Genomic DNA, 15,229 nt, shown 5'->3' on the forward strand with positions numbered 1-15,229 from the left:
TTCAACCAATATTTAATCCATTCCATGCCTACTTTGTGCTGAACAAGGGCCCTACTCTTCTGGCATTCTTACTCTAAGTTTAGGAAATAAAAAATGTGCACATAGTATAAAGTTATTTCGGTTACTGCTCCAGTGTGGCTCTAGAATGTTCCCTCATAAGCCCTTGTGCTAGAGGTTGGGCTCCCTACTGGGCACTGTGGAGAGGGTAGAACCCTTAAGGAGGGGGGCGGCGCCTAGTGAAAGGACAGACCCTTTAAGTAGCGGGGTCTAGCAAAAGGTCTTAGCTGTTTGGAGGTGTGCTGGCTGCAGGAACTGTGTGAATCCAGCCCCTTCCTCCCTTTCACTTGTTGGCCTCTGTGAGCCTAACGGATGCTGCTGCCATGATGTCCTCAAGCAAGAGTGCCGGTTCATCAGAGAGTCTGTCATGATCAAACTTGCAAGGCAGGGAGCCAAAACAAACCCTTGAGCTGGCGTACCTCAAGGAAAACTGACGAAGACAGCTGCAGATCAAAATAGGAAAAAGACAACAAAAAAAACCCAGAACAAAACAAACAAAAAAAATCCCAGCATAATAAGGACCGGGTATCACGCTCCTGGAGAGCCAAGGCAAAGTGTCTAACCAGAGAAGGTCGGAGAGTTCTGTAGAGCCGGATCAGGCTGGCTCTTCCAGGAGAAAGCAGGACGTGTCATTCATGTGAATCTCATCACAGTGAGAATCACTGGATAGTTTCGGAGGAAAGAGACATGATCTGGTTTAGTTTTCTTTTCTTTTCTTTCCTTTTTAAGACCACTTTGGCTTCTGTGAGGGGAAAGAGCTGGAAAAGGCAAGAGAAAAAAGCAAAATATTTTGAATGTATAATTGGCATTTAGGATGACGATATAGTGAATTTGGATCAAGTTCATAGGCATGGAGGTGGCAAAGAAGTGGTCCAGCGCAGGAGCTGGAAGCAGAGCAGGTGATGGACGCACGTCGGTGGCCGGACAAGAGTGACTCCTGTCAAGGCATTTCCTGTCCATCTGCCCTTCTGGTTATAATCTTGACTGAAAACGTCCCAGTTTTTACATCTGACTCTACATTTCCTTTCAAACAAAAAACCCGAGCAAGGGAACCTTCTCAACCTCCTTCCCAGCCATCCTAGGCCTCACAGCCTTCCGGACCTCCAGTTTCAAGGGCAAAGTGACCACTGTCCTGCTAGTGACCAGCTGAGGCCTTGGCCCAGTCCAGCCTCTGCCGTCATGGGACTCTGCTGTCTGTGTTTTGATACCTTCTCTTCTCACTCTCTTTTTCTCTATTTTATTTACTTGTGTATGTATTTTTTATATTTTTTTATTGGCTTATCTATGTATCGTGTTGGAGACAGGATCCAACTGCGTGAGAAGCAAGCCCTCCACCAACTGAGCCGCACCCTCAGTCCGATCTTCTGTCCTCAGCGGCTCCAGTCTACAGCTACACTACACCGGGCTTCCTCCTGTCTGTCTCAGACTGCTCCAGCCTGTCTCATGTCTGTCTCCACTTCCTTGTTGACTGTGTGTTTGTTTGTAAATGCGCACTTCCCGTTAACCACTGCTGAGGTTGGTGACCCAGTTCAGTGACACCTTCTGAGTCTTTGTTTCCCGAGGCTGCTTCTCTCACACGTCACGGTCTCCTGACATACTGTCTCCCTCACGTTAATCTCCATTTTTTTTTCCTACTCCCTCCTCTTCTTTCCACCCCTCATTGTTGAGGGTCCCATCCTCAGCCCCCTTCCACTTTTGATATACAAGGCCCTAATCACTTGTTGGCTCTTCCTGTTCTTAACCACTGCTTCATGCAACTGGCTTGACCCCAGAGTCTCGCGGAATGCCAGAGCCATGGGTGTATCCGCTTATCACTTGCTTTCGTCTGGATGTCACACAGGTGTCACTAATCCAACATGTCCGTCCCTCACCACCCCTCCTCCCATCAAACCCTTCCCTGACTCCTTAATCTCTCCCCCACAAAGTTTCTGCTGGCAGACTTTGCCAAGCTCACCTAAGGGCACATGAGCCTATGCCACCCTTTATCCTGTGACCACCACCATGGTTCCAAATACTGTAATTTCCACCTGAGACTACCACGATATCTTTTAATGTTTAGCTGGCCTCCTTCTTGTCGTGGCTGACTTTGTCTCCTTCCAGCCTGTGCCACCAGAATACTTGGAGACCTTCAGTAGCTTCCCCGCAAAGTCAGGCTCCAGACCCAAGGACCTAAGCAAGACTAACCTTAGCAGAAACTGCTTCTAAACCCCTGCCCCGCTTTTACTGCCTTCTCTCTACAGAGATAGTAAAGATCATCGTTTTAATTTAGAACTAACAGGAATCTCTGGACTCACATAGTACCTGGGTTCGGGTTTTGTTTGTTTTTAAGAAATTACGGGGTGGCAGTTTACATAGCATGAAATTCAACCTGTTTTACATATGCTGTCGATGATCTGTAGTAGATTTTCAACTTTAGGACGTTTCCCTCCAGCTGGAGACCGCATACAGTTATCATTTGCTTCGCTTCCTCTCCCTAGCCTCTTAAGGTCATGAGCCTCCTGGCCCATGCCGAACCACACACTGTCGTGCCCGAAAGCCAGTGCTATCTACGCTAACCGCCAACTTGTCAGACATAGTCCAGCTAGCGTGTGACTATTTCTAGAACCAACTGCATCATTTCTGGCCATTTTCAAAGCCTCTCATCAATGGGGCTGCACGAAATAACATACGGTTGCCTTTAAGATATAGATTGCTGTAAACAGGGGAACAGAGACCCATGGTAGCAACTCCGAAGGAAACAGCAATAACCTTTCCTTTTAGACAGGGTCTCACTATGTAGCCAGGGCTAGCCTGAAACTCACTGTATAGAGTAGGCTAGCCTCAAACGCGTAGAAATCCACCTCCCTCTGTCTACTGAGTGCGGGGCTAAAGGTGTATGCCTCCATGCCTAGCCCTGCAATGTTTTTTAAATGATATTATTTCACCTGTCCTTTGCCTTATTCCAGAAAGACTTCAAAGTTGTGGCTTAAAAATCGCTTGCAGCTGGGCATGGAGGTATACCTCAAATCATTCCAGCACTTGAGAAGCAGAGGAGTGAGGTTTCCCTGGGCTCATCAAAAGACTTTGTCTTAGAAAAGAATCAATTTCATGGCTTGAGTGACTGATGATTAACTTGGTCCCATACAACCAAAGTGTGCTGAGATCATTTACTGAGGGTGGTTGTGCTGGATAGGTACCGATACCTTAATGTGTTGTGTCCAACCTGTCCCTTGTGGCTGAGTTTAGCTATGTATGCAAACCAACGCAAATCCATATGCTTATTCAAATATTATGAGATTGTTTTATGGCTTGACAGCATGGTTCTTGCGTGTGGACTTTGCAGTGACAGCATGTTATGTTGTCAGAAGGTTGGATGTGCGTGCTGTGGGTCTGGCCCATTGCACCCTGTGGGAATCCATCTGCTCAGGACACCTGGGATTTCCCATTGCAGGGTATTGAAATAGTGTAAGACCTAATCACTACACACAACTCCCAAATCACATACACTTGCCACACATTCCTTCCCACGCTCGGCTTGCCTTTAATGAACTGGCTCAAATTGAAGCCCTTAGGTACCTCCTAATTTTTTTTTTCTAGAGTTGGGTTATTCCTGCTCTGTCCTAAAATACTCTAAAGGTTGGTAGGCAGCAAATGGACAGTGCCTTGACAGGTCTGTGGGTTAGCTCTAAGAGAAGGCTAAACCCACCCTGCTTTGTTTTCCTCCACTCTTTCCAGTGCCTGGGTGGGGCTCTTTTGAGAAAAAAGAGGAAGTAAACATCTATTGGGCATATTACATGCTATTTCAGAATCGGGTAACTAGTATATAATTATATTCTATCTTAGACCTTGGCTCTGTTCCTTCCAGGGTGTTCATATTTCTCCTCTCTCTGTCCCTCTCCGTATTCCCCTCCCTCCCTCACCTCTTACTTCCCTCCCCACATGTATTTATGGAACTGGAGGCAGAATTTAGCCTTAGCCATTAATGCCCACTGGAAGGCTAGAAAGGAAGATTACCCTTGGCAGTTTGAAACAATTTTCCACAATCTCTCAAATGTGTTCAAATTGGTTTCATTTCGTGTCACTTGCTCATCTCAATTCTTTCAAGTGCAGATCAAACAACGAAACATGGCGATATAAATGTGGTGAAGGCCATGCTGGTGGCTTTTGTACCAGGTGGCAGTGGGCAGGAGGGAGAGATGCAGGTTGAGCGGCTCTAATCCAAAATCCCAAATCTCAGAATACCCAAGGCTGTGAAGGTTCCTGAGCACCAGTATACTGCCACGCCAGGGAAACATTTCGTGCACAAAATTATTTCAAACGTTACTTAAAATACCCTCAAAGTATGGGCTTAAGGTTCATGGATTTTGTGTTTAGACTTGAGACTCATCTACTAGAGATCTCCTTGTGAGATTTATGCAAATACCTTAATATCTGGGGGAAAAAAAACCCAAATCCAAAACACATCTGGTCCCAAAGCATTTCAGATAGAGGATTCCCAACTGTCATTCAGCTCCTCTTCCCGCAGGGGCCTGGGAGAGAGTCTTCCTTATTTATTGGTTTATTGTGCAGTGCTGGAGATTGAACCTGAGTCCTTGCCCAGGACAGGCATACACACAGCTATATCCCCAGCCTCCCGCTATATCTCCACAGCCTTACTAAGTTACTAAGTTACCCTGGCTACGCTTGAACTCACTCCGTAACCCCGAAAGGCCTTGAGATGACCATCCTCCTGCCTCAGCCTCTCAGGTAGCCGAGATTACAAGCCAGTACCACGAGGCCCAGTTTTGAGGCACGTGCTTCTCTAGAATGCTCAGGCAATGAGGGAACTATCGTGCCAGTTTTTTAAAGTGAACTTTACTAATGTCATCAGTGATCACGAAAACCCCCAACTCTGAGTTATGCATGTTAGACCCAAGTAAGAACAACAACTGAGGTATAGGCAGTGCCAGCTCCTCCCTCCCGGTGCCGACCGCAACCATACAGGTGCCACTATTAACTGAGGTGTAAAGACAGGGATACGGTTCAGTCTGTAGAATGGTTGCCTAGTCTTCTAGTTTGCTTTCCACCGCTCTGCTAAACTCCATGGCCAGAAGCACCTAGGGGAGGAATGGGTTTGTTTCCGTGCACAGCCTTAATAGTCCATCAAAGGAACTGAAGCGGAAGCCACAGAAGAACGCTGCTTATGGGATCACTTGCCATGGCTTGCTTAGTCTTTTTTATACCCTTCAGGATCACCTGCCTGGGGGCAGCAATACCAATGATGGGCCGAATCCCTCCACAGCAACTATTTAATCAAGAAAATGCCCCAGTAGACCTGCCCAGAAGTCAATCTGATGAAAGCAATTCCTTAACTTGAGGTTCCCTCTTGACGGATGACTCCTGTGTCAAACTGAAAAGAAAAAAAATTAACCAGCACAGCTAGGCTGGACGAAGCCCTGGGTTCAGTCCTCGACACCGCATAAAACCAGGTTGGTAGCAGCACCTGTAACATCAGAACTCAGGCAAAAGAGGCAGAAGTTGTCAAGATCGTTCTGGGCTACACAGCAAATTCAAAGCCAGCCTGGGCTCCATGAGACCTTGTGTCAAAAACAAAAACAACAAAAAAGGTAGACTAGTCATGCCCATATTCGTGTGTTGTAGGCTGTCTCTACACGGTGTGAAGAGGCATTACGGGGACTGCTGTGATAAGAAACGGAATGGCCAATAGCTAGGCAGGAGGTATAGGTGGGATTTCCAGAGAAAGGAAGCGGAGGAGGAGTCTAGATACGCAGGACATGCCAGGAGACAAAGAGGAGCGAGGAGGTGCAAGATGGAAGAGAGGTAATGCCAGGTGGTGGAACGTAGATTAATGTAAGTGGGTTCATTTAAGTTGTAAGAGCTAGTGGGACAAGCCTAAGCTAAGGCCAAGCTTTCATAATTAATAAGTCTCTCTGTCATTATTTGGGAGCTGGTGGTATAGAGAAAAACTTGTTGCATTTGTTTTTGTTTTTTTAATTTGGGCTATTTTTCGGATAGTTGTTTTTATAGCAGAACTGGGAACTGCTCATATGAAAAATGACTTCTTAGGTCATAAGGAGCCCAGATGATGACAGATAATAGAGAATCTCTGAGCCTAACTATGGGCTCGGACAGCTGTGATGTTAAAGACAGAGTGGTATATAGTGTACCCCAGAATGCCAGAGCACAGAAGGCCATCGTCAGCTGACTGGCTGAGTTCCGTGGGTTGAGAGACAAGACTTCTCTGTCAGGAGATGAGTGTGCCTCAGACCCACACAGGAGGACTCTCATTCGTGACCAAGATCACAGTCACATGCTCGCTTCAGCAAAGGCTGAATTTGGAAATAAGTAAACCAGTAAGTGGGATAGAAAACAAGAGCCGCTGGTGATGATGGCGGTGAGGTGAAGGGGGCATTGAGCCAGTCACAGCTAAGACCCTGAGAGAATCCCCTGCTCTCCTAGCAACCCCATTGACACGGGAACTTATCTCTCACACAGCTGAGGGACGTGGCAATCAGAGTCAGTTTACCCTAGGTCTCTGTTAGAAAGAGGCAGAGCTGGGGCCGGGTTTGTTTACCAGGATTGAGTTACAGTGAGTCACAAAACCCACGCCACCCTCCATGGGCAGATTCTGTGATTTGCTCCCACAGTGGAAGTTTCTACACAGAAGCAGCCTGACTGCATGTGGTGGGGGAACAGAGCCACCACCAAAGGGGAAGAGAAGGAAGAGACACAAGTCACCTGATGCTGCCCTCTGACGGGCTGACCACAGACCAGCTAATCCTGACAGGCCGGGCACAGAGGGATCCATTGAGAAGCCCAGAAGGACAGGCAATTGTCCTTCTCCAGCCAGCTGGTCTCTTTAGGATCCCCACCACAGAACCAGCACCAGCAAGGACCAGACTAACAAATCGTTCATATTCACCAATAGAAAGAAAATGCATCCTGGGGTGGAGATGCCAGGTTTTTGGCTCCTCTAGGACTGGACTCCTGGGAGTTGCATTTCTGTGTTCCTTCACAGCAAAGCTGTGACTCTTAGAGGATTGGTGTTTGGTTTCCACAGAAAGGTTGCTCGGCCGTCTCAGGCTGGAAATCATTAAGTATTTGCCCTGCCATGCTTATCTTCCTCTCACTAATCTGAGAGAGAAGGGAGCCAGAGAAAAATAATGTTTTCAACATCTCAAAAAACAAACCTATCTGTCCTCTCCTTTTGATAAAAAAATATTTAAAGCTGGGCAGTGGTGGCGCACGCCTTTAATCCCAGCACTCAGGAGGCAGAGGCAATGGATCTTCGTGAGTTTGAGACCAGCCTGGTCTACAAAGTGAGTTCCAGGACAGCCAGAACTGTTACACAGAGAAACTCTGTCTCAAAAAAAAAAAAAAAAAAAACAGAGAGAGAGAAAGGAAGGAAGAGAAAGAAAGAAAAAGAAAAGAAACATCTAAGTCATAGTCATATGTATTCTTGAAGAGAATTTCAAATAAACAAAAACATCCAGCCTACAAGAATTCTTTTCAAACTCTGCCTTGGTCTGGCCTGTGTTTGCTCTGCTGGCTCTTCCGCTTTCTGACCAGCAGCAATGACCTGAATACCAGCTAGGGGAGGGTACCCTTACACCTGTAGCTTTAGGAGACAGACTTCCTTGCCTGGGTCCCGACACAGCGGGTGGTCTGATGTGAAGTCGCTGTGGGAAGAGTGCGCCCAGACAAACACCTCGGGGCATGGTTGACTCCACTGGTAAAGTCTCTTGCTCTAAGGTTTGACAATCTGAGTTTGAGCCCTCTGACCCACACAGTGAAGGAGAGAACTGACTTGTCCAAGTTGCCCTGTGCTCTCCACATGTGTGTCATGGTACCTCCTCTACATACATACACTGTTTTAATGTTTTGGGGGCTGGAGAGATACCTCAGAGAGTAAGAGCCCTGGTCCTGAGTTCAATTCCTGGCAACCACACTGTGGCTCACAACCATGTGTAATGAGATCTGGGACCCTCTTCTGGTGTGTAAATATACATGCAGGCAGAACACTGTATACATGATAAATAAATAAATCTTTGAAAAGATATTTTTTAATGTTTTTTTAAAGCAGCTCATATTTATCCAAGATTCCTGGCTTGTTTTTGTTGTTGTTGATCTTTTTTGGTTAGGTACTGTTTATTCTTTGGGTTTCTCTCTCTCTCTCTCTCTTGCACACGTGTGTGTGTGTGTGTGTGTGTGTGTGTGTGTGTGTGTGTGTGTATCTGCTTTCAGAGGTCAGAAGAGGTTGCAGGATCCCCTGGAGCAGGAGTTATAGCAGCGCTGAGCCACCCAGCACAGGGCTGGGAACTCTTCCAGAGCCCCGCAAGCGCAGCAGGCACGCTTAGGCCCTGGTCCCCTCTTTGGGTTTTCTTGCTTACATTATGTAACATACGGATCCTGGCAGCACTTCCCAGTGTCCATTTCCGTGATTTATTGTGACAGAGTTGTTCAAAATAAAAGATGGCCCAGGGTACAACAGGGAAAACGAGAACACTCTTTCTGGAGTGTTCTTATGTTCCAAGCCTGGTGGGGTGAGACCTCACCTTTCCCCGGGAGTCCAGAAGACCATGGGCTGCAGGAGACCAGCTGGGGAGCTGGGGTGGGGGTGAAGGGGCTCTTCACCTGCAGGGCGACTAACTCTGCCCAGGTGGTTCCCGGCAGCACCTGTTCCCCCACCACCACCCGCAGTCAGGTCATTTCTATTCTTAACCTTGTGGCCTAACCTCCTAGGCGTCCCCCCAGGATTCAGGAAACTCTGAATCCTGCCACATTAAAAAGCGAAATGTTTTCGCTAATGGAAATGGAGAGGAAGCACGAAGGAAATCTTTCTCTGCTCAGCCCAGCCAGGCAGTGGAGAAATGGCAAGTCTACTTTAGTAACAACAGTGTTGTCATTACACCAGACTTCTATAGTGAATAATAGTGAATGATTTGACCCTGGTAGGTCACAGGCCAGTGAGGTCTGAGTATAGAAATGATGTTCCAAGTGCTTTTGCTGTTTGTGGGGGTGGGGCGGTATTTAAAATACCAGTTGAAATCCCTGGTGTCCTTAGGTTGCTTCAGTACCAGTGCAGGCAGAAAAGGGTTGGCACTAGATTTTATTTTAATTTTGCTAAGAAAATGGTGATGGGGGACTAGTTATTTTATTTTTATTACATTGCATTTAGGGACTGATACTTTCTGAAGCAAAAATACAATTCAAGCCAGACTCAGATACAGTGCATTTCCTCTCATCTGCAGGATTTAAATTAAAATGCACACATACAAGACCTGCACAGTGACCACACCCGCTGGCATGGTAACATGGATGGGGGGAAGCATCACAAGACTTTACTCCTAGATGAAGAGTCAGTGGCTGCTGAGGGAGGGAGAAACCACTTTCTCCACGGATGAACTCCCTGATACGTTATCCAGTCCCAACTGGTCTGCCCTGAACACAAGCAGCACTAAATGTACCTAAATGTACTTCCTCTCGCTCTCTATGGGTGTGTGTGTGTGTGTGTGTGTGTGTGTGTGTATAAAATAGAAGAGGTCATTCTTTAATTTGAGAGGATTGGGAGGGACTTGGAAGGAACTGGAGTGAGGAGGAAGCAGATATTTATACAGTACTAAATATGAAGTTCTCAAAAATAATATAAATATTTGTAAACTTTACTAAACTATTTAAAATTGTGTGTGTGTGTGTATGAAGGGAATGACAGAAAGAAGAGTAACGAGGTAAATATGAGCAACATGCAATGCTCCACATGTATGAAATGTCATGATGGAATCCATCCCTTTGTGTGCCAGCTTTAAAACTGATAAGGAAAACAATGCAATTCAGTGCTAGAAAATGGAAAAGGTGAGAAGTGGTTTTTACTCTTCAAGTTCTCACTGGCCAACTGGGAAAATGAGCTGTAAAACAAACGCAATTACAGTGGAATCGGAAAAATAGACAGTTCAAACCACGTGCATTAGCTTCGTGTTCACACATACATAGCAGCCCCTCTTTATTCACAGAGGAGGCCCTCCAAGACCACACCCTCCCAGTAGTTTCAAATGTCAACCTGTCACAACCTAAAACCACCTGAAAAGGGAGGTCAACTGAGGAAGCACCTACATCAGATGGTGGGCACAGCTATGGAGATTGGTCCTGGTTGTGTACTAAGGAAGGCAGAGCCTCATTAAGTCTGTATGGTATCAGTGCATGGGCTGGGCCCTTTGTGAGAGTGGGGAAAGCTAGCTAGGCAGAAGCAGGCAGCAGGCGGGCAGGCAGGCGGGCGGGCGATGGGCGGGCGGGCGGGCGGGCGGGCGGGCAGGCGGGCGGGCAGGCATGCGTGCCCTCATTCTCCCTGCTCTTGACTGGCTATGATCTAACTGCTTGAGTTCCTCCTGGGATTTTCCCTTTCTAATGGACTGGAACCTGGAATCATAAGCAGAATAAACCCTTGCCCCTCCCATTAGACTCACTAAAGGATTAGCAGTGCTGCCTAATTGTAAAAAGAACAGGTCTGATGATGCGCAGTCACCCAGCTGCCAGCATCACTGCTCTTGCCCTTGGGGGCCGGCAGTGAATAACACGAGGATTGTTTCAGCAACAGTGTTTTGATAATGCCACAGCAGGGCTGATAAATGAACGGCTACAAAGTGAGTAATCGGAGTGCAGCTTGCAGAGTGTGTGTATGCCGGACAAAGAGATAATTCATGTCCAGGGCAGGAGAGAGTGGGACGAAGTGAGATTTTATCACAGTATTCAGAATGGTGCAAGATTCAAAACTTATGCATTATTTATGCCTGGAATCTTCCATTTCATGTTTGTGCACCAAAGATGACTATGGGCAACTGTTGACACTGCAGATGGAGGCAGGGTTACAGTCTGCTGCTTCATTAGCAATTAATTCAGCCCCGAGAAGAGTAGGTAGACAGGGAAAGGAGGTGTCACCCTGGCTGGATCTCAGTGATCAGCAGCCTGAGCTGCTGGGGACATCGGGAGGCTATTCCAAGCAGAGGGAATAGCATGTGGCAGATATGTAGCATGACCCAGGAGTTGGTCAACCCAAGAGGTGGTAAGAGGGGTGCCACGGAGGGGAATAAGACTGGAAGAAGCTGATAGGGCATTTCGGGTACAGCCTTCCTAAAAAGACAACTCTTGTAGGTGCTAGAGAGATGGCTTGGCTGTCAAAAACACTTCAGCCATGAGCACCGGAGTTCAGCTTCCCCAGCCACATAGGGTGGCTCCAGCTCCAGGGGACCTGATGGTGTCTTCTGACTTCCTAGGGCACCTGGCACACACATGTACTTATACACTCAGGACTCACATGGATGCGGGTACACAGACATGGCATATTTTTAAAAGAAGGAAAGCACTGCTCTTTCTAAGATGTCCCATGGTGTTCTCAGTGTTTGTATTTATTAAAGCTGCGAATGATGGTTTTGATCCTATCATTTTTTTGGCAAAAGTGAGAAGAGAGCAACACCTGATCTCTGAACCCAGTGACAGCTATTGCATGAACAGTCGGAGACGAATATCATTTTCCTTGTGCCTCTCAAGTTGGTATTAAGCCTGAATTTGCCAAAACTAGTCACAGACCCAAGAGAAAGAAACCATTTTCTCATCTCTCTTGTGTGTTCTCTAGGCTTGTTTGAAACGACAAGAATACAAAAAAGACCCAAATGAGAAGAAACAGGATCAGCTGTGGGGGAAAGACGATAGTGACAGATCCCGGTTTTCAAGCGGGTCATCGTCCAAGCAGGTATGGAGAATTCAAGTCTTTTGCCTGTGTGTGTGTGTGTGTGTGTGTGTGTGTGTACGCACGCATGCGCGTGTGTGTGCATGTGCACACATGCATAGATGTATTAGGAAAAAGTCAACTCCAAAAGGAATGTGTTGGTGCTCTGGCTGCTAAAGTGCTTGTTCCACAAACATGAGAACCTGAGTTCAGTTTCCAGGACCTACATTTAAGGGTGAGGAGTCAAGTATGGTAGAGTGCACTTGGGATCCCAGAGCTGGGGAGATAAAAAAAAGATTTCTGGAGCTCACTGACCGGATAGCCTGCCAGAACTGGGAAAACCCCAAGTCAGTGGGAGACCCCGTCTCAAAAGAAAAAAAGAAAAAGCAAGAGAAAACTTGGGTTGTGGTGCCCAAGGTACAACATCCTGTTGTCTGGACAACCGACCACCACATGCGTGCACACACACATGACCACATAGAGGCACAAAAAATGGATAAAATGGAAGTCTGTTACAAATCTGAAAGGGCAAGGCAAGAGAGACTTGAGCCAGGTGTTCCCATCCTGAACACCACCTGTCACTCTCCAGCCATGGCCTTGCTTGTTGGGTTTCACTCTTGTCCCCTGGTGGTGAAGGACCTGTTGTTCATGGTCTGTAAGACACACATTGATGCTAGAGCTGGAGGCCCTGGGCCTCCATGTTTGTGGCTTCTGATCTAATCCTTGGCACCTTTGTCTCTGGCTTTAATTGAAAGGCAAGAATAGAGTTAAATACAGTGATAACAACCAATACAGTAGCTGGCATTTTTTTAAATATTTTTGTGTAACTTGATAACAAATAGTTAAGAACAATATCGTATTATAACAATATGATATATGATGATGTTCACAATAGCCGTTATTTGAGTGTTTGTACCATTGCGAACACTGCATTCGACTCTTTATGTGTATTAACTCATTCCATTCTCATAGTTACGTATATGACTATTATCTATCTATTGTTTTGTTCTTGAGACAGGGTCTGCTATGTCTCAGGCTAGCCTCAAACTGGCTATGTAGCCAAGGCTGGTCTTGAACTCCCAATCATCCTGCCTTTACCTCACAAATGCTAGGACTGTAGGAATATGCCACCATACTTGGCTTGATATGTACATATTAAAATATATAAACAGGCCAGGTGGTAGTGGCACACACCTTTAATCCCAGCACTCAGGAGGCAGAGGCAGGCAGATCTCTGTTTAAGGCAAGCCTGGTCTACAAAGTGAGTCCCAGGACAGTCAGGACTATTTCACAGAGAAACCCTCTCTCAAAACAAACAAACAAACAAAATATAAATAGGGCATGGTGGCATATGCCCATTATCCCAGAATTTAAGAAGCAAGAGGATCAGGAGTTTGAGGTCATCTTGAGCCAACAGCACCCCAACCCTACCCCAGTTCACTATCTACTGATGTGATAACACCATGAGCAAAAGCAGCTTGGGAAGGCAAGGGTTTATTTCACCTTCCAGTCCATCATGAAGGGAAGTCAGAGCAGTCACTAAAGCAAAGACCATGGAAGGGCGCTGCCGACTGCCTTGTTCTCTGCATAGCTCATTCAGTTTGCTTTTTCCTTCATTTTATACCATCCAGGACCACCTGCCCGGGGGTGGCACCATCCACAGTGGTCTGGGCGTTCATCAGTCATCAATTAAGAAATGCTTCCCCTCCCCCAGACTTACCTACAGACCAATCGATGGAGGCATTTTCTCAATTAAAGTTCCCTCTTGCCAGATGACTCTGGCTTGTATCAAGTTGACAAAACACTAACCAGGATTCTCTGTGAGCCCAAGAATGTACACACATGCACACGCATGCACACACACACACACACACACACACACACACACACACACACACACACACCTTGGCCACATTACAGATGGCAACTTGCTTCAAGCAGCCCTGAGGAATCTTAGCTATAATTCCACAGGCAGTTTGTGATATTCTATCTCAGGCGTGCTGACCCCAGAGCAGAGCTCTGCACGGCTGAGCTCTTCCTCCATGCTTCATGCTTGAGGTCTTCTCTGTCTAAGAATTTCGCTTATTCTGTGTAAGAGCTAACGACCACAGACTGCATCCAACCCTGGCTGTTAGCAAGGCGAATTGATTTAAGGTGAGTAAAATGCCCCTTATGAATTCCTATTTAATATTTTATGCCTGAAACAGACTCCAGAGGAGGGACTGTCTTCCCTATCAGTAGCACAGATCTCCGAGAGAGATCTTGGATACCTGATATCAATCAAGCTCTTGATTTCTTCTTTAATCTACGATGTTCACACAGTGGTTATTTAATGTTCAAAGGACACCTTAAAAACATCAGTGATTGATGTTTATGGACGTAGCTGCTTCTCTGGGAGAGATATATACTCCCTATTAAGGGATATAAAAGCACACGATAAACTATCCCACCTAGAGGCTGAAGGTGAAAGGGAACCACCTCACCACATTGGCAGCTGCCAGAATGCTTCGCCTGGGTCTCTTCCTGCTGGTCAAGGGCCTGCTGCTGCTGCTGACACCAAGGGAATGAGGTCAATCCAGAAATTAGAGCTGGTTTGGCTAGAACAGCTTATTTTTAGCACTAAAATAAATGCTGTCATTTTTATGCTCAGAATAAAAAAAAATCAAGGACAGATAACAAAAAAAAAGTGATACAATTTTAAGTCAGACAGCAGCATGTAGCGATTCCTGGATTGGGATTGCCGGACAAATGGACACCTGGTCCCGCTGTCTTCATGTAGAAGCTAACACACCAGGTCACAGCCATGCTTTCACGGCCGGAGTCACACACCCCTCAGGAACACTCGGGACTTGGCTGTGGCTCCTCTGCCGGCACTGCAGAACAAGCTGCTGTCACATTCCTACAGCTTTTCCTTCCAAACAAGGACACCGCTGTCCATTCACAATTGATTAGGTGAAATAATTTCTGTGATCATAGATTACTTAGACCTGATTTTCTAACTCAATTTTGTATTTACTTGTACCAACACAAAGTAATACTGGACCTTGCATAAGATTGACCGTTTCTATCAGAAGTCAAAACCCAGAGGCCAGGAGTCGTGGCACATGCCTTTAAAACAAGTGAATCTCTGACCTGGAAGCCTGCTTGATCTACAGAGCAAGTTCCAGGCCAGCCAAGGGTGCACGGTGAGATCTGTGTCAAGAAAAAGGAGGAGAGAGAGGAGCAGCAGGAAGATGATGGCAGGAACAGGGATTTTCACGCTGCATTGTGCCACCATGCCTATGAAACAATCCTAGACAGTCAACTTAAATTCTTCAAATGCTATCCTGAAGGCGTGATACTTACTTGTATAGTATCTCCAAGGTCCCACTTTGTCATCGACAAAAGACACATTAATTTTCCACAATGTTTGCACTTCTGCTTCACTCTCATCATTTGAGGCACTGGGGATGCGGGGATGTTTGGCTCTGGACA

General features: G+C 46.4%; 1 protein-coding gene across 7 annotated transcripts in view; it reads left to right on the forward strand.

Moving 5' to 3' along the window:
- The window catches only part of Marchf10 (membrane associated ring-CH-type finger 10), a 94,882-nt gene that overhangs the window by 9,872 nt on the left and 69,781 nt on the right, over positions 1-15,229 (forward strand). For 6 of the 7 annotated variants that reach the window (XM_085695933.2, XM_085695930.2, XM_085695932.2 and 3 more), the window contains one exon: positions 11,663-11,779. In XM_085695933.2, coding sequence (XP_085552059.2) covers positions 11,663-11,779 — 117 coding nt within the window. Of the gene's footprint in view, positions 1-5,265; positions 5,505-11,662; positions 11,780-15,229 lie in introns of all 7 variants that reach the window. The other variant, XM_085695934.2, reaches the window with a different exon arrangement.

The sequence above is a fragment of the Myodes glareolus genome, chromosome 9 (genome assembly GCF_982192425.1).
Source record: "Myodes glareolus chromosome 9, mMyoGla1.1, whole genome shotgun sequence".
Classification (NCBI taxonomy): domain Eukaryota; kingdom Metazoa; phylum Chordata; class Mammalia; order Rodentia; family Cricetidae; genus Myodes; species Myodes glareolus.